At 40.0% G+C, this 23111-nt stretch overlaps 3 protein-coding genes across 3 annotated transcripts; 2 read left to right on the plus strand and 1 right to left on the minus strand.

Moving 5' to 3' along the window:
- The first annotated feature begins 3552 nt into the window (after window positions 1-3552).
- On the plus strand, window positions 3553-6465 carry arf6b (ADP-ribosylation factor 6b). Its single transcript, XM_026152694.1, has 2 exons — window positions 3553-3979; window positions 4230-6465. The coding sequence occupies exon 2, from the start codon at window positions 4880-4882 to the stop codon at window positions 5405-5407; it is 528 nt and encodes a 175-aa protein (XP_026008479.1). The 5' UTR covers window positions 3553-3979; window positions 4230-4879; the 3' UTR covers window positions 5408-6465.
- Window positions 6466-13862: 7397 nt separating this feature from the next.
- Window positions 13863-15109, minus strand: vcpkmt (valosin containing protein lysine (K) methyltransferase). The gene is made up of 5 exons (XM_026152679.1): window positions 14820-15109; window positions 14554-14667; window positions 14373-14445; window positions 14142-14261; window positions 13863-14054 (listed from the first exon to the last, which is right to left on the minus strand). Exons 1-5 carry the CDS (start codon window positions 15074-15076, stop codon window positions 13950-13952), a joined length of 669 nt encoding a protein of 222 aa, XP_026008464.1. The 5' UTR covers window positions 15077-15109; the 3' UTR covers window positions 13863-13949.
- A 681-nt stretch (window positions 15110-15790) lies between these two features.
- Window positions 15791-22825, plus strand: msh4 (mutS homolog 4). Its single transcript, XM_026152678.1, has 20 exons — window positions 15791-16164; window positions 16376-16513; window positions 16608-16771; window positions 16854-16964; window positions 17098-17213; window positions 17292-17465; window positions 17556-17728; window positions 17816-17883; window positions 17972-18046; window positions 18190-18254; window positions 18353-18522; window positions 18620-18756; window positions 18909-19012; window positions 20282-20406; window positions 21002-21202; window positions 21302-21420; window positions 21517-21645; window positions 21849-22023; window positions 22106-22194; window positions 22480-22825. Exons 1-20 carry the CDS (start codon window positions 15963-15965, stop codon window positions 22669-22671), a joined length of 2727 nt encoding a protein of 908 aa, XP_026008463.1. The 5' UTR covers window positions 15791-15962; the 3' UTR covers window positions 22672-22825.
- Window positions 22826-23111: the final 286 nt, after the last annotated feature.

Below are 23111 nucleotides of genomic sequence, written 5' to 3' on the forward strand. Positions count from 1 at the left end.
TTGAAACTGTGAGTGTGATGACGCACATGATTAATAGAGGGTCAACTTCCTACGGGTCAACCACAAGGATGCCTGGCACGCTCCACTTTTTGGTTTGAGAGCTAAAGAAAATACATTTGGAGTTCATTTAAAAAACGTTTACTGTTTTATAGTTTCTGACTCTTATGCATGAAGGTAGATTCCTATGATCATTAGGAGGACACTGTGTTGTCAAGGAGTCCGGACAACTCAGTTTCCTGCCTTCTGGATAATTTTGTGCAATTGTTCCAATTTGTGCAATTTCTGTTTTTTGTTTGGGGCAATAAATATACATGCATCATGAAATTTATGCATATTTTTAGTTTTTTTTTTTTTTTAATTAACATTTAAAACTCGGTTGTAAAAGAAATGTGGGCTTACTGAAATTTAATGTGCATTTATTATAAATTTGTGATGATGCATAGCAGTGTCTGTTATCTTGATGTTTTAACAAAATACCCTAGTATCAGGCCTTTGACATAAAATCAGTTTATATGTTTTAAGAGCAAAGTCTGTGTTAAAATAAATAAATAAATAATAAAATGACAGACTGGAAAAAAAGGGAAGGCTATAAAAACACAGATTAAAAGCTTTGGGATAATCTATGACACACAAAATAATGCCACGGTGAACTGCAGTTTCTTTCAGCTCAGCACAATCTTCAGAATAAAATCTTTATTTTTAGAACCCATCTGAAAAGAATCATGGATACTTCTGTTGCATCTACTCCTGTAATGCACTGTATACTGGAGCTATTCAGTCATCTCTTGCTCGTCTACAATTAGACCAAAATCCTGCAGCCAGATTACTGACTGGGACACAAAAGAGAGTTCAGATTACTTCAGCCTACAGTGGCTCTATGTGCATTAGAGAGTGTGGTATAAATTGGTGCTGTTTGAAATCAAAACAGTAAAGTGTCTTGTGTGTGCCTTTGCCGAGACTGTGGAATGATCTTGCAAGTAACCTCAGACAAGCATCAACGTGACTATCTTGAAATCTGAGCTGAAAACAGACCTGTATGTCAAGCTTCTGGAAGCAGCTGATCTCTGGAAACGTGGATGGAGGAAAAGTTCTTGTTGTGTTACTTTATGTAAATACCTTGTTTCTTCTATTGTAAAGATTTTTGGTTTTAAATGTGTTATATAAATAAAATCGATTAACTTACTAGTAAACATGAAGCTGCTTCATAAAGTATTCAGAAAGGTTACTGAAGAGAATTAGAATTAATTAGAGAATTATTTTTAAAAAATAAATGAATAATAATAATAATAATAATAATAATAATAATAAATTGCACAATAGATTTTTAAGCAGTAAAATGCTGGATGTAGCAAATATGATCCAGAGAAGGTTCAATAAACACTCCATTTAAAAAATAATAATCATTTTCTGGGAATTATTTCCTGGTTCAGGCATTACAGGGTTAAGTGTTTTAGCTGAAGGCAACTGGACTGGATATTTAACCTAAGTGGGGATTTTACCTTGAAGGTGGTGCTGCAGGTGGTTGACCCAACCTGTCATCATTGAGTCATTAAGGTCGCAAGGGTCAAGGTGTGAGTGGGAGCTGAATTGCCTAAGAAGAGGCACCAGATAGCCGACATCTCATAGACGGCTGATAGTTAGTATGACAGACCACAACCCATGTTCAGTGCTGGCCACTCACAGTGGACATAGACGGCCATCTTTACTCATCTCTCTCAAACCAACTGTCTTCTCCGTCTAAAATGTGAACATTTAGTAACCTCTAAGGATATTTCCTGTCCTTTAAGTGCTACTGAGTCCTATCCTGAGGTCCTGGCTCTGCTATGTCGTGCATGTGTCTGTGGTTATTCTGTTGTTTCCTGGGCGAGTCTGAGCACTCGTCACTGCATTGCACTTCTTACACAACATTGTTCAGCTTGTGTTTAGGTCCACCCAATTTGTCCTGGGTTGAACCAGTTTTTGTCTGAAGGTTTGCTGAGTACACCAGGATCTTATGGGTGGAGAAGATAAATACTTCATTTCACATTGTAATTCATGGTTAATTCACACAGTTACTGGTTACAGTTACTTCACAAACAAGTGTAAACGCCATAAACAAAGCGTCCCTCACATTAAACTGATAATACAGGAAAATATCTCTGATGTTGGAATTTCTTTAGTTTGTTCCTGAAGTTCAACTTTCCTCTGCTTTGTATTCTGTTAGCCAGCTTTAGTCAGCTAAGTCCAGTCACGTTCATTTCCAAAGCGCTTTCACATTAGGTGAACTCAGCTGAAATGAAAGAAGCAGTGGATGATCGCCTCCTCCTTCCCATTCAGTGAAAACTCAGAGCACCTCCTTGGGGTAAGGAGGTGATCAGGTTAAGAAGTGGTTCTCCTTCATCATGGAGAATCCCAAATCAATGGGCATGTTCCATGGAATCTTAAAATCCCTAGCCTGTAAAACAAGGATGCTACCGAATTAAATCAATAAATAGCAATATTTAATGGCCATAATGTAAATCAAATCAGGATTCCCAAAATACTGCTACATTATTTTTGGCACCGCAGTTGTTGTATTCTAGTATTCCATCTTTTAATATTCATCATGACTTTATTTTATTTTTTTGTTTCTTTTTTATAGGGTTATTGTTTTAAATGGACATGCATAAAAATATAAACATTTTTATCTGTATTTATAAATTTCATACTAGGGAGGAGTAATGCCTTATAAATGATAAATTGGAGCCTTACTAATGCCTTAATAGTTAATGGTGTGATATTTTTATAAAGTGTCACTCCTTCATTTTTCCTTGAATGCTACTCCCACTGAGTTTCATCCATAGAATGGCAGTGATTTTTGTACTGCAGGCAAAGTATTTGGAGTTTTGCTTAAAGAGTTGATTTTTAACCAGACATTCCTTCTTGTTTGCTAAACCCCAAGCAAGCTTTCATGTGACCTTTACTAAAAAAAAACATTATTCTGTCTAAGGCCTGTTTCACACGACTATGAGATTCTTGAATCACCTGCCTGACCATGGGTCTGATTACTTACACAGTCTGGGCAAATGATCAAATCTCCAGAGTTACTGTGGTTTTAAACACTGTTCATTTTACAATTAAAAAAGGACCATTGTTCTCCTAGACTATTTTATAGACAATTTAAAGTGTACAAGTTGATGATTTTAACATCTAATAAAATCACTGTGCTTTCATAAACTATTTCATTAAAGGTTTAAGTACATTTGTCAGTGCAGACAGATATCAGTGGTGCACTGTGGATGCATGCTGGTTCACTAGTGTTTGCATATAAATCCAGTAAATGCAAGACCTTTTTTTCTCTACATGGTTATATATAGCGGCAGCAACGAACGCAGCAAAGGTTAGTAAAACACCTGTCCTGCTGCATCCCATACAACAGAGGACAGACAAAGAGAACTGCACAAAATGATTGCCAATCACACGTTTGGATAGCAACTTTAAACAGCCACAAGGGGGCGGTGTTACTTTACTTTAATTAACATTACTACAGCGTCAGTAGACTTATCAGATAGAAACATTGGGAACTGAACATGTTAGGCATGGAGTGTATTTCCATTTATGTGTGTTAACAAAGAACATTTTCATATATAACGTGATACTAATATCGTTATTGGAAACAGTTTGGAATAAGGAATCACGTTGCGGCGTTACCTTAATTGTTATTAGCTAATTTACTGTTAACTTACGGCGTAAAAGAAAGCAGTGTCAGATTACGTTTTATTTTTATTTCAGAAGTGAAATTTGATTGTAAACGGCGTTTTAATACTGTCTATAGTTTATCCTCATGACCCAGACAGTCAGTGCTGTACTAGGCGGCAGTAGCTGAATGAAGCAGACGGGAGGAAGTGGCTGTTAATGCAGCTCCACACCTTTCCGGTGTAGCAGCACTGCGACCAGCTCCACTCAAAGGAGAAAGGCGAGAGCTGGGTGTATTTCTGGAGAAAGGAGGGATAGATAAGAGGTAGGTAACTTATATTGGAATTAACAGTTTAACCGATAAAGATATGTCCCAGTCATTTTGTCATTGACGTGTGTATTATTCGTCCAGATAAGATTAGTTTTCTTAAGCTAACTACCGTTAGCTAGTTAGCCCGCGGCTAGCTAGCTAGGCAACAAGCTAGCTAATGTTAGCCTACTACCTGTGTGAAACAGCCACGAGCGATAGCTAGCTAATTTTTCATGTCTGACCCTCCCACCGAATCTCATTTCAGGGGGGACAGGAGTTACGCGAGTGGGTACATGTGCTGCTGAGTCACAGAGGTTATTCTCGAAGTCGTCCCTTCCTGCACAGCAAAGTTTCCCCGCACAGCGCTTGATGGAGTAGCCACAGAAAGCAGCTTTTCTCCTTTGGTAGAGAACAAGGGCGCACCCGGTGAAGAGGACCGCCAGACACCGACACCACAAGGAATTCACAAGTACCGCGGCTTTTTGAGGGGAGGCCTTATATACTCACAGCGTCTACTACCCTTCACTTTTTAAATCGACTGTGCCCAAATTTCACACACCGCTTTGTGTTGTTTTACACAATACAATGAACGCACAGCAGCCGCTGGTGTCAAGTTCTTAACCTCACCGTGCCATGTTGTGTATAGGCCCCGAAACCCGTGTGATTTACTGAAGGTAAATGTCCCCGCTCTCAACAGGATCCTGACAGACTTTAACGAGAAGTCCCGAAGTCCTGATAAGGTTTGACATGCTTAAGGACTTTTGACTTTCTAACCTTCAGTCGCTCTTCAGAGACATGTTTTCACCAGTAAATATATTATAAAAACTGAAGTTGTAATCTTAAGTGAGTAATTACCAAAACGGTATCTGAAACTTTTCTCAGTAGGCGCAGAATATATATGCACAAGAGTTCAAAATGGGGAAAATGCTCTCAAAAATATTTGGCAACAAGGAGATGAGAATATTGATGCTTGGACTTGATGCTGCTGGAAAGACAACAATCCTTTACAAACTGAAACTCGGACAGTCTGTGACCACAATCCCTACAGTCGGCTTCAATGTGGAAACTGTAACCTACAAAAATGTCAAGTTCAACGTATGGGATGTTGGAGGCCAGGATAAGATTCGCCCCCTGTGGCGACACTACTACACGGGCACCCAAGGGTTAATTTTTGTGGTGGATTGCGCGGACAGGGATCGCATCGACGAAGCAAGGCAGGAACTTCACCGCATCATTAATGACCGGGAGATGAGGGATGCCATCATCTTGATATTCGCCAATAAGCAAGACCTTCCGGATGCCATGAAGCCACACGAAATCCAAGAGAAGCTCGGATTGACCCGCATCAGAGATAGGAATTGGTATGTTCAGCCCTCCTGTGCGACCACAGGTGATGGACTATATGAGGGCTTGACATGGCTAACCTCAAATTACAAATCTTAATGATTGAGTTGCTGACTGTTTTAGGTCAAAACTATAATAAAGTTGCAAGTAACAAATAACTTCTCAAAATGAGTATGGTTAAGAAAAGTTGATTATTTCCCATTTATTTTTTATTACTATGTTTACCCCATGACTAATTTATCTCTAACTGGGTTTGCCGGCTTAAAATTCGCTTGTACTCTGTAGCAGGCCTATATCACATTCATTATTTCTGGGGCTTGCTTGATGAATATTGAGTTAATTGGTCCTAAGGTTGAAGCCACAGAAATCACCGCCTTTGCCTATTCTTTCTCCTGTTTTGTATAATTTTTCTAATGAAGCTGAAGTTTTTATCTTAATTCTTGGACTAAAGCTTGTTTCAAGGTTCTTCGGTCTCTGTTGCATTGAACTTGGATTTTTTTTCTTCTTCTTCTAAGGTGAGCTCTTTAATGTTATGTAGCCTACATGGAGGACTTTGACATTTGTTTTAAGACAGTACTGTGATGAAAAGTATTCATTCTCAATGGTATTGAGAAAAAAAAATTTCACCAATGCTTACATTTCATTCTCACCAGTTGGGGCATCAGAGGAGGGAAAATAATGACTTTGGACATGTTTTGTTACCCCTCTCGGTACCCTTATGTGGGCTATATATTTAACTGATTGACCTTTTTGTGTCATGTCTTGATACCTAATTGTGCTGAATATTCAACAAATAGGCCTCCAGTAACTTTTAAACATGCTTGTCGGGATGCATTTTTGATTTTTGGGTAATGCGTAGTCTGTCGACTCAATCTTTCCAAAGGAATGTCATTCAGTTCTGAGCTCTCAATCTGATACCACAGTTGATTAGCCTCAGCAATGGGACATTATATGATAGCCTATATCTGTAGCATGAGTACGAAAGTACATTAACCCTACATCAGAATCCATCTGTCACGCAGTCAGAGGGAGCTGTTTACTGGTGAAATGTTGAATGACACTTCGTGGTGCAGCTCTTACTCCTATTTTGACTGGGGGGTACCATGTACAGAACAATGTCATTGTAATGTCTTATTAAAAAAGTGATTTTAAATCTTCTATGTCTCTGTTTTTTCAAGAGTAAATGTAGTTGGTGGTTGACGCAACATTTTCAGGTTTTGGTAAACTTTTAAAAGCAGAAAAATGTAATAGGAAGTTTGTTTCAATGTGTGAGAAACTCAAGCTTACAATTCAAGTGTTAAAAATTCTCCCTCTGCTCAGTGGTATTCTCCATAAATGTTTATATGTTCACCCCTTAGACTAAGTTGCTGGCCTCAGTTCCCTTGCCAGTAAATGGGGGGGGGGGATGTACAAAACAGGAAGTCCCGACTGCTGTTCTTTTTGGAACAACAACAGAGCCACATGGTAGTTTGCATGGCATTTGGAAGGGCAGCGGAGATGTACAGCTGAATTGCGAATTCTTTTTGAATGTTGCATGTTGCTTGTGAGCCATAGTTAAGTTGATGCTGAGCTGTCAGTTGTAACTTCCTGAGTCTGCCTTTGCTTGGGACCAGCAGTTTAAAAAAAAAAAGTCTTGGTTGCTTTTATTCAAGCTGCCCAATAGAAGCCCTGCTGTTCAGAAATGAAAACTCTGTCTGAGTAATGCTCTGTGATTAAGTGAAAATATAGTTTGCCTGTTGGATATAGCGGAGAAACTGCTGATGGGAACAGATGTCCTACTTTTTAAGGAGCCTCTCATGACCACGTTAAAATCATTTCTACATCCTTTGAAAATGCCAAAAGCTGTATAACAAGGGAAGTACCATGAATAATCAGTGTGTACTCTTACAAGATAAACACAAACATAAGTACCAACTAGCAGACTAGGAATAGTTTTGCAGTCTGTTCAATTCATACTTCTAAAACATGGACTTTCTTGCTGCTTGTATGCACTACTTCCTAGTTTAAGCAGACATAGTTGTACACTACATTGTCACTGAAATGTTTAGGGGTTAGTATTCCTCATAGAATATATTTTTGCAAAGTATGTCTTGTAAATATTTTAATTTGTCAGTTAGGACATGGAAAACAAATGTTTCCATTGAAATGTTTTTTTTTTTTTTTTTTGCCAAAGACAGCACTGCTGGTGTTCACCAATCATCTAGCTGCTGTGTTTAGAGCAACAAAAGGTTAGCTAGCATTATTCTACAGATGTCCTAGAGTTTTTTGGCTCAGCATGCTTAATGACCTTGTGTCTTTTCCATTGAAACTGACACTATGAAAGCTAGTCATAAAGTGCATGTTTGCATTTACTGCAAGGTGATGCATTCTGTTTCATATGTATTATCTTTTTTCTTTCTTTTTTTATCGTGGCAGCATTTGTTTTGTGGAAAATTTGGTGTTTAGTGCGTTGCTGCAGGGGCCTCAGGATGTTTGCTTTAGCACAACGGAGGTTTCCGTCAGACAGGTCAGGTGACATCAATATGACTCTGCTTCTACTGATGTTTCACGCAACCCACATACGTAAAGCAGCAGTGATTTATGATCAGCTACAAACACTCAAAGTATTCGAAGGGTACATGTAAATAGTTGCTTTCAGTAAGAGCTAGGTCTAGGGCCTCCATTAGACACTGATGGCAGCTTAATTGGGCTGTAATGGCCACTTTGGTTCCCACCACTTCATTACAACCATATGATCCTTACAGCTTTATTGGCAACACTTGGGCCCCGGGGCAAGGACAGAGAGTGTAAGCAGGTTTTATGACCTCTTCTCTGTAAAGATGAGACCTCCCGGCCCTTCTGTCAACTCCTCCTGCGCTCAGTAAAAATTCCTTACATTTCCTGTGAGGATAGCTTAGAAATGGGTGTTAGGTCACAGAAATCATGAATAATGAAGCTTGTTCTTCTTTTTTATGAAGCATTAGGGTTGTCAGGTTTTGCAAAAAAAAAAAAATGTAGCAAATTTGACTGTTTTTACAGCAGCAAAGAAACAGGTTCTATCAGGACCACACCAGCAAATGAGGATAATCAGCACTTGTTTCTCATGAGTCACCAGTGTCATAATTTGCAGAATAAGTAGGGCTTAAACTTCCACTGATCTGTGCAAGAATGTGTATGACAGATTTGTCTTAGCCGGCCAAAACGCGTGTTTGTTGGTGTGGTTCCCAGGACAACGGCCTGATGGGACCTCTGCCAGTGTGGCCTGGTGTTTTTGGTATCACACTGGTGGCTGGCTGCTGCACGTTTCCAATGAGTTCCTCTACTCTTTATGGAAAGAGGAAGAGTGGGGAGAAATCGAAAGATAACCTAATCTTTGCAAGTCAAGTTCTGCAATATTGGAATACCTTTTATTTTTTAAACTGAATAACGGCTTGTCCTTCATTAGTCAACTTCAAAAGTTTTTAAACTACTCAGGAGAATCTGTTGTGGGTAGTATTGTAGCTGTACTCCTCCCATGCTTAGAATTGAATTGTGCTTGTGGTTTTCAGGGGTGTGGTTTGTCTTCCTCACTTGTCTTCACTTCCTCTAAACTCCAGCTGCAGATAACATTTGTGAAGGTAGGTGCTACCTTCACAATGCTCATTTTTCTGACTGCAGGCCCTGAATATAGTCATCGCCACTTTAATGTTGGCCTGCAGGACGACAGCCACACCCTTCTAGCTAATCACTCAAGGATTTGAGATGCATGCACAACACTAAACACCATTATTATTTATCTGCCAAATGGTAGGAGGGAACACCTACTTTAAGCCATGGTTTGCAGAGCTTAGTTCAGTGGCTTATTCTCAGGGACAATAAAACAGCCTCTTTGGTTATGAAACTACCCTCTATCACTTGCTCTCTGTCCTCTGGTTAAATCCCGTGCCCCTTCTTTGAGTGCGTTGTTAATAATGAACTGCACAGAGCTCAGTTTAAAACGGGTCCGGAAGTGGCTGAAAGTCGTTTTAGGTTTCCTGTTGAGGTTAACACTGTAGAATGCCATTGTAAATGCTGCATTTCTCTTTCGGTACCGTAGCTGGGGCTGGAATTTGTTTTGATTGCAGGTGTTTTGGAGTAGGTTTTGCTCATAAATGAGGTTTCCTACAAGCATGTTGTGGTTTTGATAGTGAGTAATGCTGTGCAGTGCAGGCCAGTTACATGAGGTTGAAAATATGAGGCTGTGATATCCAAGGTGCACTCTGGGCATAAGTCCAAAACGCATTCCATTCATATCTGAAGTGAGGGTTGCTTACTGTGGTGAAACTGCAAATTCAGAGAACCAGAAAATAACTGTTAAGTGTTGGAAGTCCACCTGACATATCCAATTTGTTTGTTATTGCACAGACAAAGTGCTCATACAGGCATTAACTAATTTAGGTCACAAAGAAAACCGTTTCGCTGGCTGACATCCAATCTGTTCAGTTTTTGTTTTTGTTTTTTTTAAACCTCAGAGCTGCTATTTGTTTTCTGTGACACATAAATGTGTCCAGAGAGTACTCTTGAAAAGTGATAAAATGTTTATGTGTGCACCAGTTGAACTGTGGAACAATGTACTGTGCTTTTTGAACAGCACCACAAATAGAGTAAAGAGTGTTAACCATCGTTGCTTTCAGGTGTCAGAAGTGCTACAGACTGGGAGGAGGGGGGGCAGGCATAAATGGTGCTGCAGTTTGAGGCCTCTCGAGCGTCTTGCTTGCAAGGAACAGAAATTTAAGTCTGTTTCTGAAGTAAAATGAAATCAGTTTGATTGTTTTTTTTAGATTACTTGCTTATTTAATGCATTGGCCTAAGGCCTATTCATACAGTACACAGAACACTGACCTCCACAGTGTTAAAGGATGAGCCACTAAGCAGTGATTATAACACTGCACTGTGTACTACTATAGACAGAAGTCATTCACCCAGGAGCAGTATCCACCAACCGCATGGAGTCACCCACAGCCTTCACACACTCGCTGACAGGATGATGAAGATCCATGCAAAGTGAACTCAGAGACTTTTCTCAGGAGCTCGCCGCCACACTGTCACACTCCATGACTGACTACATCTGTGTATGTGACAAGATCGCTGTAATTACAGCAGAGTCAGTGTTTCGCGTGACAGTGCATCTGGATTAAACAACAGTTTGGGTTTGGAAGGAAGTCTCAGATCTGTGGCGAGCCAGGCGATGCGACACACACTCACTCACACACGCACGCAGTCCGGATTCAGACTGTTATGAGGTAATGACTCAGGGAAACTTTACACAAAAGCACACAGCCACACTGTTTCCCTGCTCTAAAATTCTTCCTTCTGTCCTGGACCACCACACATCTTTAAAATGACAAATTCATCACTGCTCTAGTATGCCGTGGAGACAGCAGTCACAGGAAGTGAAGTCACAGGACCTTTGGTATTTCAACCAAGGGATCAATAAACTACTACTACATTTTTTGCTGACATCAGTAAATGACCATGACTGTGCCACATACACTGCACATATGTATATATACATGTGCGTGCATATTATGCATATTATTTTAAAACCTAATATTGCCTACAAAGACAATCAAATGACCTTTGATTAACAAATGTCATTACAGGCATAGCGCTGACATTAGTGCACTAACAGGGATGAAAGGAGAGTAAAGTGTGTGCAGTATTCTCACAGTGCTCCCCTCTCAACTGCAGCACAGCTGTCTTAACAGCACCCCCGCCCTCCCCCTGTTCCCCTGCAGGGGTGTGTTTGGGGGGGGGGAGCATTGTGTTTCTATAAGCTAGTTGTCCCATTGGGCTTTGCTTCCCTGGCACGGTACCACCTCTTGCTCTCAGATCCAATGAACAATGAGTGCTGCAGATTATTAGCATTGTTGTGTCCCATCTTTCCAGATGAGGATAAAGAGATAGCTGAAAGAAAACAAATACAGTGCTTGGTAAGCGAGGTCTGGCCTGCTCCCTCTTGGTGCACCGTAAAGTTCAGTCGGGCTCAGATTGCTATGTAAAATGGAGAGGGGGGGGGGGGTGTCTATGTCTGTGGATACACCTTTGCGGAATCAGAGGAGTCACTCTTTCATGCAGGCCTTCTTCTATTTTTAATTAGCCCAGTTTGGTGTCTATTCTTGAGCCACTCCCTTAAAGTTTGTGAGAAAATGAGTCTTCCTTTCTGGAGCAGTGTCTCTTGGCTCCAGGCAGCGTGATGATGGTGACACAAAGGATCCTCTGTGTCACTTGGCTGTGATGCAGCAGAGTTGAGCACACCACACGGACTGCTGGAGTCAGACTCTCCTCCACCCATCTGGTATTGGGGGGAGTGCTGCACTGCTGCCTCATGTTAAATTGTTTTACAAGAATGCTGATTATGGAATCCATTGCAGGTGTTCACTAGCCCAAGACAATAATTAAACTTTAAAAAAAAAAAAAAAAAATCCCAGTATGCATTAGATACTATGGACTTGTGTTCCAAATACAGGTTTTCCACACCATTAAGAGTTATTCCTACTTATAGCACCATCTGTTGGCAGAAAATGCCCCCATTCTGTCTTGATGGTTACCAGAATCCACAGTCATGTGCATGTGTGTCTGATATATATGATAACAGATTACTGAGACACTGCTGCTGCTTCACTGTGGGCTGTCCTCATTTACAGTGGGCCTTCCTATTCCCCTGTTGTGTGAGCCTAATTAGTCATCTACAGGAACAGCACAACTACACCGTTTTAATTATTTTTGGTTAACATTTAAGGAAAACACCAGGGATGGGGAAATATATTTTGAGTTACTTAAGTGGAAGACCTATGGATGGGGTGGGGGAGAAAGTGTTGACACAGAATAATGGAGCTCCCCTTTACCCCTCTAATCTCCTCAGTAACCCCTCTGGGTCCTGTCCCCACCACACTGGGGGGCATGGACTTATTCCCAGCTGTGAGTCAAATTAATTAGGCAAACGTGTCCCAGCCAAACCAAAGCAGACCTTAACCGCAAGTTAATTCTGACTGTAACGGTCCAGCTGCACAATGTGCAAGTGAGAGTGGCACAGGAGGGCCACAGGGAATGATTATCTTACATGATCCGCTGTAGTTATTTATAGTAACTGTAAATAAAAATTAAAAAGCAATTAAACTCACTTGCTCCTTTCTTCATAGGCATTCTCATCGACCAACATCTGTAATCTGATTCGATCCCACCACACCTCTGCCTCTCTTGATCAAATGCTGGTTAACTGGTTTGTTAGCTGGAACAGAAAGGTATACACATACAATTTTCTTCATGTTTTCAGATTGCTTGATTTCATGTTGACTCTATACACAAAGCTAAAGCACCTGCACATGTAGTATTATTAGCCACTGCTCTGCTCTACTAATAACGCCAACTCTTAAATTCAGGGAAATTTATATACAGTGGGCTTTTCTGCCTATTAAAATAGGTAAGTGTTGCATTCATCCAGTGATCATGTTGGACCATTTCATTAATGTGTAATCAAACTTGGATCTATCGTACTATTTCTTTCATAAATCAATTTGAGTATTTAGGGGGATCTCATCCTGTCAACTTCAGTATTAACATTTTACTTGGCCTGAGTGTTTGAGGACAACGTGCTCATTACCCTACAGCTCTACTGTGTAAACAGACAGCAGCATGAAAGGCTGTGAGGGGGCCCCTGCATGCCTGTGGGAGTATGGGGCGTACTTCATGGTTTTATGCTTGAAAAGGAACCATAATCTTCCACCTAATCTGGGGCTTTGAGTGGAATTCCCCTCACATGGACGGCAAAAGCTGGCATTGCAGATCTCTGTTGTCCTCCATTTTTAAAGATTGGGGACCCCACATAAAGATATAGATTGAAATTTTTAGTTATACATTAGATTTGTTACCCTAACCTCACTTCATATGAAAAGTTAACAAAACTGTCTTCACATCTTAATATTTAATTGTTGAGCGAGCAGCCTGGCTCTTTAATTAATCAGTGCACACAATTAAATCCTTTCCTAAGTTTCAGATTTTAAGCAACTACTTCTTACAAGTGTCTGAATTTACATAATTCACAAGATGAAAATCACAAAGAAAACCACTCTAAACACCACTTATCACTGTCATCAGGTGCTTATTTCTGCATGAGGTTATCTATATTTTTATGTAAACATGTAATTGTACATATTATCCAATTATTTAATTATCACTTGCTAAATATTCCAAGTTTAATGACATACAATGGGAAAATATGTCTGTGCTCAAGAGCAGAAGTCCAATAGGTTTCATGTTTGCAGCTTTTTGCAGATGCCTAGGGCGTAAAGGCTTCACTTTCACATCTGCTTAACTGTATTTTGTATAAACAAGACGAACTGCAAAGACCCAGGGGGATGATGCCTCTTGCTCAAACAATGCACTTGTTTCTCCTAGCTGTCCTGCACATGTCTGCCATCTAGCTTCACAGCAACAGAACTACATGGACTGAAAGGGAACTCTACTGTTTTAAAGAGCAGGAAAAAATAGTGTCTGTGTGTTGATTTAATCATGTGTGCTCCAGTCAAATAACACACACAGTAATTTAACAGCATGCTCCCCTTTAAAAAGTTAAAAAATTTAATATCTTAAACAAGCTCAGTACACTGTTGCAAGTTTCAATGTCACAATCGGAGTCCGATAATCAGGCTTTTCTTCGAATGTGCAGAATGTGGATGTCTGGACTGCTAAATTCTGGGTCTTGTTTCTCTGAAGGAATCTCCTCACAGCAGAAGTTCTGTTGCAGCAACTTAAAAAGAAATGAGAGCAGGTCAGACGATAGCTATGACAAATATCTCCACTTAGTTTGTGGGGGGGAAAAAAAACATAATTTAACCTCAAAAAACTGCCTTTCCACTTCTGGGTTGACACCCTCAGTGCGCTGCTCATAGCAGCAAACAATGCAGGTCTCTGGTCCACAAAGCAGCTTCAAGCTCTCCACCAGTGGAACAATTGACTGTATGGAAATAAGATGACTCACAATGAGACATACAACACTTTTTCAGAATGATTGTAATGTTGCAATCTTGTAGGGGATCATAATGGATTGAAAACTACAGGAAAGTACCTGCTCATAATAGATGCAATCTGCCATAAGGACATAATCTGGGTGAGGCAAGAATTCAGACACATCTTCACCCCTGTAATATTGAAAATAAAATATTAAGCATATGCTGAATGTCCCGCTGAAGTATTACTGTGAAATTTATATTAGGAGCATAAGACAAATAGGAAATGTAAGTACAAACCATTTCAGTACCTTGGCAGTTATGGATCCACTGCTAATAAGCGCCTGGTTTTCTTGGATGTTCATCTTCAACAGGGTCTGTAAATCTTCTAGGTCTGTTACTATTACCTGTGCTCTGCAGGAATTTTGTTTTAAAAAATATTAATAAATCACCAATACTGACTTTTCCCATATGATTACTAAAACATAGTAGTAGTGCAAGGAATGACGTTTAAATATTTTGATATTTAAACACAACACTAAGATCACATATAAAAAACAACTCACCCTAGCGTTGCTACCATAAGACCAACTACTCCCGTACCAGCTCCCAACTCTAGCACAGTCCTACCAGACCAAACGTTCACACCTGAAGACGGATCGTAAAACTGCTTTGTCTCTAAATACTTTGCGAGAACAATAGCTGCATCCCACACAACGCAGCCAACATCTCCCAAGAAGCACTGCTTAACTTTTAGGGCACAACCGTCGTTTCTGTCTATTTCTCTGACAAAATATTCATTCTCGTCCGCCTTAGCCGCCATGTTGGCCAAAACAGAAACAGAAATAGAACTTCCGGTCTGATATATTTTTCTAAATAAAAGACTTACCTCGCCCAACATTAGGACTGGTGCACAGAGTTGTGCTTGATGCTTTAAAAAGTTATGTATTTCTAATATTTCTATTTTATTATTTTAAAGATACAATCATAAACAATGAAAACTCTATGGCATCACAAGATACGACAAGAAATACTTATCTTAATATTTATTAAAAAAATAATACAATTAAAATGACATTTTAATAGCAAAAAATCAAACAGAATTTAAACAGAAGTTGCAAAAAAATTTAAAAATAAAATACAGTTAAGTTAAATTAAATTAAAGACATGAACGTGAGCGATGATTAGCGGGTCCTTCCACCGTAGCACATTTTAAAATTATTTAAAATTATTTGAAGCGTACCAAGAACCATGGTTTCTGTTAGAGAGTGAAGGCTTATAGGGATTTCTTCTTTTTTTCTTATTTTCTTTTGACCTCATAATAATAACAACAACAATAAAAATAATAATAATAAAAATTGTTTTGTGTCTTCCCGACTTGAAGTGAATTTTTTTGAACATTTATTTGTTTATTTATTTGTAGTTATTTTTTTGTAATTCACAATAACTGTTATTAATGACCGAAAAAAGAAAATAATATTAAAAAATAGATACATTAATATTACTACAATTAACTTGACGTGCCGGAAGCCGTGACGTGTTCGCGCGCCACTGCAATTGGTGTGGCGGCGGTAATTATGCTTGCTAGCTGAGAGAACTAGCAGCTGAGAAGCAACTTCATACTGTTTGTCGAAGTGTAGTAACTGAATATTACCGATGTACATCTGAGTCTGTGTTTGTTAGTTGTCCTGCCTCTGCATAGGTTTAAAATGTTTGCCAGCAGCACAGAGGAGGTAACTGATGGTTACGCCTCAGCATGTGAACAGTCGTGGGGTACTGTACCTAAGGACAAAAGTGGACTGAACGAAACCTCCTCTTGTGTCACAGCAGCTTCCTCTGCTTCATCAAAGCAAAGTTTAAATGAGGGCAGTACGAGCTCCCGCCACGGCCCATCATCTGGAACGGCCTCAGGTGATGTGCTAACATTAGCAAGTTTTATTTTGGGGGGGAGAGTGAGATTATATAACAAAAAACTTGCTAACATTGACATTTCTGTTATGAAATGATCAATTTTTTTTTAATTGAGAGCAGTTGGGGCACCCGGCAAAATTTGGCTCTGGGCATGACACAGCAGTAATAAAACTGTACTACACCTCTTTTCTTATGTTTCCTATTGCTATAGGTCAATTACCGAGCAGCTGTAGAATAGGCAAGCCAGCTTCATTGCTCCTTTCATCTTGTTCAGAGAGCTCATCTTTCCACAGCCGTGGAGGAACGTCGAGACATAGAAGGACCCCAGGGTCTGCTGGGGCACCTACTGGTACATATCCTGCACAGAGTTATTGATTACTCTGGTATTAATTAAGCATATTTTAAAATAAGATATTACTATTAACAAAGAACTTTTTATGCAGGAACAAGTTGCTCATCTGGATCCACAAACGCTGGTGCTTCTGTGGTTGTGGTAGTAGTTGAAGGACGCGGCTTAGCCAGAGGAGAGATTGGCATGGCTAGTCTCGATTTGAAATGCCCAGAGCTTGTTCTCTCTCAGTTTGCAGATACAGGAACATATGCCAAGGTAAAACACCCATGTCCTACTGTCATTTAGCACTTAAAGACACATGGAATTGATATTTCAGTCATGTGTTATTCATCTGAAGGTCACAACCAAGATTCACATCTTGGTCCCAGTGGAAATACTGATGCCAGACACAGCCAGTGAGAAGGGGAAAGGAACAAAGCTGTTCAATCTCATCACTGAGAATTTTCCGGTACAAATGCAACAATAACACACAATTCTTTTAAATAAATTTCCACTTAAAGTAGAGAGTAGCCAACTTGTGCTTAAGTATTCACTGAGTTGCTGTGGTGCAAACTAAATTTTATTGGGTGTTTTTTCTTTAGGGTGTACCTTTCACTCCAGTGCAAAGGAAGTATTTTAATGAGAAGAAAGGGCTGGAGTACATTCAGCAGCTGTGTGCCCCAGAATTCAGCACTGTTGTTATGGAAGTTCAAGCTAAGTATGCTATAGATAGATAGAGAGATACTGTAGCCTAATAATTTTGTCATTACCCAATGTAATAACTTTTTTTTTTTAGGTACTATTGCCTAGCAGCTGCAGCTGCTTTGCTGAAGTACTTAGAGTTCCTCCAGAACTCTGTCTACGTTGCCAAGTCCCTTAAAGTGAGCTTTAAAGGGAGTGAGCAGACAGCCATGATTGACTCAGCATCTGCCTCTAACTTGGAATTGGTGGTTAATAATAGAAACTACAGGTGAGATGGAAAGCGATGATAAGAACAACATCTTTTTATGTAGTTCCTCTGTCATGCAGTCTGACTGTGCCTTTTCTTTTTTCGTTCTAGGAGTGACCATACTCTTTTCGGGGTACTCAACCACACAAAAACACCTGGTGGTGCCAGAAGGTTGCGCTCCAACATTTTGGAGCCTCTAGTTGATGTGGAAACAATCAACACTCGCCTGGACACCATACAAGAGCTGCTGGAAGATGAGGAGCTTTTCTTTGGCTTAAAGAATGGTTGGAAGCAGGCACAAAAAGTTTGAGGTTGCATACTGAAAATTGGAGCATATCTGCATTGACTGTTTGTTCTTCTGGCCCTTTTAGCCATAAGTCATTTCCTTGACATTGATCAGCTGCTCTCAGTTCTCGTCCAAATCCCAAAGAAGGAAACAGTGCGTGCAGTACTTTCAGTGCTTGTGACAATATTCTGTTTGTTTACTTCTGTGCATTTGTCACTACTGTTACTTTTTTCTTCGACAGTTTCAAGTCGCTGAAGCAAAGATTGCACATATCATTCAGCTGAAATACACACTGGACCTGGTGCCGAGGTTAAGGGTCTGTGCCGCTAACATCCTCAAACAAAATCGCCCAGTAGCCATGGACAGAATAAGAAAACAATTAATTCATTAAAAGCTAATTGTGACTTAGTTATAATGCAAATACTGAGTCTTTGTTAAAGTGTTATACCATTTAAACAGATGTTGCTGAAGAACGGGAACACAGCTCTGCTCAAGGCATATAGTACAACACTTGAGGATAACAGGTTGTAAATTTTGTGCTTATGTACGATGAACTGAATTTGCTAGTTACAATCTCCTGTCTACAGACTCATTCCACTGTGTACATTTATGTCTGCCTCAGGTTTGACATGATACTGGAGCAGATCAAGACTGTGATCAATTATGACACAACTTACATCAAAGATAGCTTTAAAATGCGCACCCAGAAGTGTTACGCTGTGCGCCCGAACATCAACAAGTTTCTTGACATTGCCCGGAAAGCTTACACTGAGATAGTGGATGACATTGCAGGTGTTAATGTTTAGTGTTTACCAGATAACTTTGTCTTGCGATGTTTAGGTAATCTGTTCTTACCTTTAGCCATGCTTCATGTCATTGTGCTGCACAGAGCTTGTGAACCAGCTGGGGGAAAAATACGGCTTGCCAATGCGTACTAGCTTCAGCACAGCTCGAGGTTTTTTCATCCAGCTGAAGCTTGAAGGACTAACCTTACCAGAAGGGAAACTCCCCTCAGAGTTCATCAAAGTAAGGTCCACTGAAGGCAGCCAGACTTTTAGCAAAAAATCGAACTCAGCATTAGTTGTTAATAAAGGAAGCTAAATTGCCGCCGGTGGGACAATAAGGTTGACATTGAATGAAGAGGGACAAACCTGCATTTCAACATCTTTTCACCTCAGGTAACTAAGCACAAGAACAACTGTGGCTTCACCACTGCAGACCTGATGAAGAAGAACAGCCGGTGTGAGGAGGCCCTGAGGGAAATCTTTCACATATCTTATGTGTGAGTTGATCATTATCTCGTGACTTACAAACATGAACAGAAAATTGAGGTAAAGGAATATAGCTTTGTGGCATGACTGTTCTTAGCAGTTTTACAGTTTTGTACAGTGTTGTGCAAAAGTCTTGAGTTGCCCCTCATTTCTTTGTTTTGCTAGAAAACTAAAAGTTAGAGCCAAAACTTTTAAATTTGGGTTAAACTCTCCATAAGAGCTGTCGCCACCAATTTTCAGTGCAATCCTGTGATATTCAAGCATACCTCGTTCTTTTCCTCCCTGTTTTCTTTCATGGCTCCTTAACAGCCACTGAAATCATTTCTGATGAGGCGTCATTGAACAGTAGAGGGATCAACTAAAGGTCCAGGTGCATCTCTGAGGTCCTGTGTGGGGTCTTTGCTGAATTTTTCCCAATTTCTTAATGACTCAACTTTCAGATATTGTTCATCTGCTGTAGATAGTCTTTTAGGCCATTTGGTTTGTTTTCACTTGTTCATTATCAAATTTCATATCAAGTTCATTATCAAAGACACACTGCACACCATGCTGAGATGTGCCAAGTTTTAGCCTTTTGAGAATCACCTTGTTGCTGCAAAAGTATTTTACGTTGTAAAACTTTATTATTTTTGGCAATTTTATAGATTCACCTAAAGACATTGGAATAAAATATGTCTTTTGTGATAGGCTGTCAGTAACAAAGTTTCTAAATATACAATTTAAAATGGGTTCTTTGCTAAGCGTTAGATCCTTTTTAATGCTTAAATGATTCATAGATCAGCCATAAGTCGCTTAACAAGCAAAACAATATTCGTGGGAAAATGGTCAAGTACAAAATTTGTGAAAAATCAGCCAGTGTCCAAAGAAAAACTTTGAAAGACCTTCAGAAAGCCTGGAGAGCTATTACTCAAGACAAATAAAAGAAAAATTACAGAAAGTTTTGGCTCTTTGGAAGCAAAATATGAAGAAATAAGGGTTGAGTCAAGACTTTTGCACAGTATTGTAATTGCAGAACTTTGATCTGATTTACTGATCTTTACCAGTTGATGTTATTTAAGGGGTTACTTAACTCCTTTAAAACCAATTATTCAACTCATGCAATAAACTGGGGAATGTAGATTTTTCTCTGTGGCCAAGTTCTGTTTTTAATTATGCTTTTAAGGACATATCTATTAAACGTTATTATACTCTCTGTCCACTAGGGGGCACTGTTTATTAGCCATAGTTTCTGTTCAGTTCAGTTTTTATTTCCCTGAATCATGTAACCTGTCTCCATACAGGGTGATATGCCAGCTGCTGAGAACTATCCATGAGCACATTCACTGCCTTTATAAGCTCTCTGATGCTCTATCCATGTTGGACATGTTGCTGTCCCTGGCAAATGCATGCACCATCTCAGACTACGGTAAGCATGAATCACTGTTGATTCCAGCTCTCAAGTCAGTCAGACTGTCATATTAACCATGACAAAGCCTGAACTGTTGTCTAAAGGTGTGCTGTGTGCTGCACAAGGCAGCACCCAGCCATCATCACACATGACAGCCAGAAGCGCCTCTATTGAGCTGGCAGCTCTGCTGGCCCTAGTTCTTTTCTGTGTCTGTCGTGGGCAGCACCAACCCAATCAGCCATGTGGGTGGTGAGTGCTGGCCCTCAGCTGTCTGAAAGTGTCTCGTTATAGACACGTGCTGACTGCCTGCCCCCTTTCTATCCCAGCCAGCTTGTACTCAGATTACCCGTCTTACATAACTGCGCACTGATGTGCTGTACATACCGAGGCAAATCTACCCAGCAGAGGAGCTAACTGCCTTACCTCTAGCAGAAATCGGTGTGTTACTATGTTATGACACCTTTAAGTGAACGAGTAATAAATGGTGTATATAAATATAATTTTATAGATGGCACGTGTGTGTGTGTTTTTTTTCACGAAACATTAGAAATGAATGTAAGGCTCAGTATGTAAACAGAGTTATTGTTTTGTGTTTTTCTGTTCTGCCCGCCAGTGCGTCCAGAGTTTACAGACACATTGGCCATCAAACAGGGCCGTCACCCAATTCTGGAGCGAATTGGCAGACAGCAGCCCGTATCGAACAATAGCTACATCTCTGAGGGCAGCAACTTTGTCATCATAACAGGACCCAACATGAGTGGCAAATCCACTTACCTCAAACAGGTGGCGCTATGTCAGATCATGGCTCAGATAGGTCAGCAGGAAGTTATAAACCCACCTTCCCCATGTGAATTTTAAATGTAGGCCTGGTCATTTCTGTGCATTAATTCAACACTGTGTGTTTTTATTTCAGGCTCGTTCGTCCCTGCTAAGTATGCTTGTTTTCGTGTTGCTGATCAGATTTTCACCAGAATTGGTGTAGATGATGACTTTGAAACCAACTCTTCCACCTTCATGTTAGAAATGAAGGAGGTACACATTCCTAAGTTATATTTGAGCAAACAAAACAAAAAACATCAATCAAAAAGATCATTAATATGTAATTAACTGAGTGTGTCTGTCCAAAAGATCTCTTACATAATCCACAATGCAAGTGACAAGTCCCTGATTATTATAGACGAGTTGGGGCGTGGTACCAGTGCTGAGGAAGGGATTGGTATTTGTCACTCAGTCTGCGAGTTCCTCCTTGGCCTGAAGGTAGAGTATGCCCTAATACAGCCCTGCATCACCACTCCTTTCTCTAAACTGAAAACCAGATGGTTCCGGTTCTTATGCACCATATTAGCTACTTAATTTATTATAACTTATTGTTACACCTGTTAGATCAACAGTGGAACGGTAGAACCAACAAAGAGATTGGGCATTCTCCTAATTTTCAAGGTGTGTCCTCTTTCTTGCAGGCGTTCACTCTGTTTGCTACACACTTCCTTGAGCTGTGCCAGCTGGAGTCTCTGTACCCGAACGTGGAAAACCAGCACATGCAGATTCAGCATACACGCAGTGGTGACACTGGTGCAGAGAGCGTGGTATACACATATTTGCTGAATCGAGGGTCTTCTGAAGAAAGACACTATGGTACAGAGTCAGTGAAATCCAACAACAGCCCTGTTGGCAATTTTCATGGAATCAGTCACAGAGCTTGTTTTTGTTTTTCTAGGACTGAGAGCAGCAGAAATGACAGCCCTTCCTTCAAGCGTAATTCAAGAGGCAAAGACAATTGCTTCAAAAGTTAGCCAGCAGTTTTTGGTATGGTTTAGAAAGTTCAGTTATTGACTTTTTGTCCTAACATCTTTGGGTCGTCAACGTCTTCTCTGTGCCTTTAAAATTAACAGTTCATTTTTACCTGTGCTTATATGGAAGGTCCCATTTATGTGCCACAGTATTACAAATTATAATCAACAGAAAGCCAGCGTTAGACACTGAGAGACAAATGCTGTATCATGGCTAAATATGTATTTCATTGATAATAACCAGAGAATTCAGAGAATTGCTGGATAAAAAGAGAAGACCTAACATGTTTTATTCTTTCAGGCTAGACATCACACTGATCCAGAAACTCAGAGGCAGCGAGCTGTGTACCACCTCTCCACACGCCTGCTTCAGACTGCTAGAAACTCAAGACTAGACCCCGATAGCCTGCGGATGTATCTGAAAGGGCTAAAGAAGCAGTATGAGGCAGAGCTTCAGACTGCAGGACAAGCAGTGGCTGCAGAGGAGCAGTGACTTGACTCTAAGCCTTTCAGCATGGAGGAGCTTTTATACACTTTCTTTTTTGTCTGTGATCTCGACATGACACCCTGAGTTTAAAGATGACCTTATCTGACATAAACAGATATACAAATGTTTTTATAAACTATGTCATAATAAATAGTTTCTGTGTAAATTTGTTGTGATTGTGATTTTTAATGCAAAGTAAAACATAGCAGAATGCGCATTAAGTTAATAACATCTCACTCTCTTAGTTTACAATTACATAAATATTGCCGTAAGCCATAATGGTAAGCAAAGATCTGCTGGAACTTGTCATACAATTATAGTACTCTGGTCTGTAGACTTTGGGGAAGTGCGCTGGACCACTCCTCTTTCAGTATCGTAAGATTTACGAGCCAAGAATGTTTCGAAAGGGCGGTACTTTTTACTTATTATTTGTAATGTGATGACAT

The sequence above is a fragment of the Astatotilapia calliptera genome, chromosome 19, assembly GCF_900246225.1.
Source record: "Astatotilapia calliptera chromosome 19, fAstCal1.2, whole genome shotgun sequence".
NCBI lineage: Eukaryota > Metazoa > Chordata > Actinopteri > Cichliformes > Cichlidae > Astatotilapia > Astatotilapia calliptera.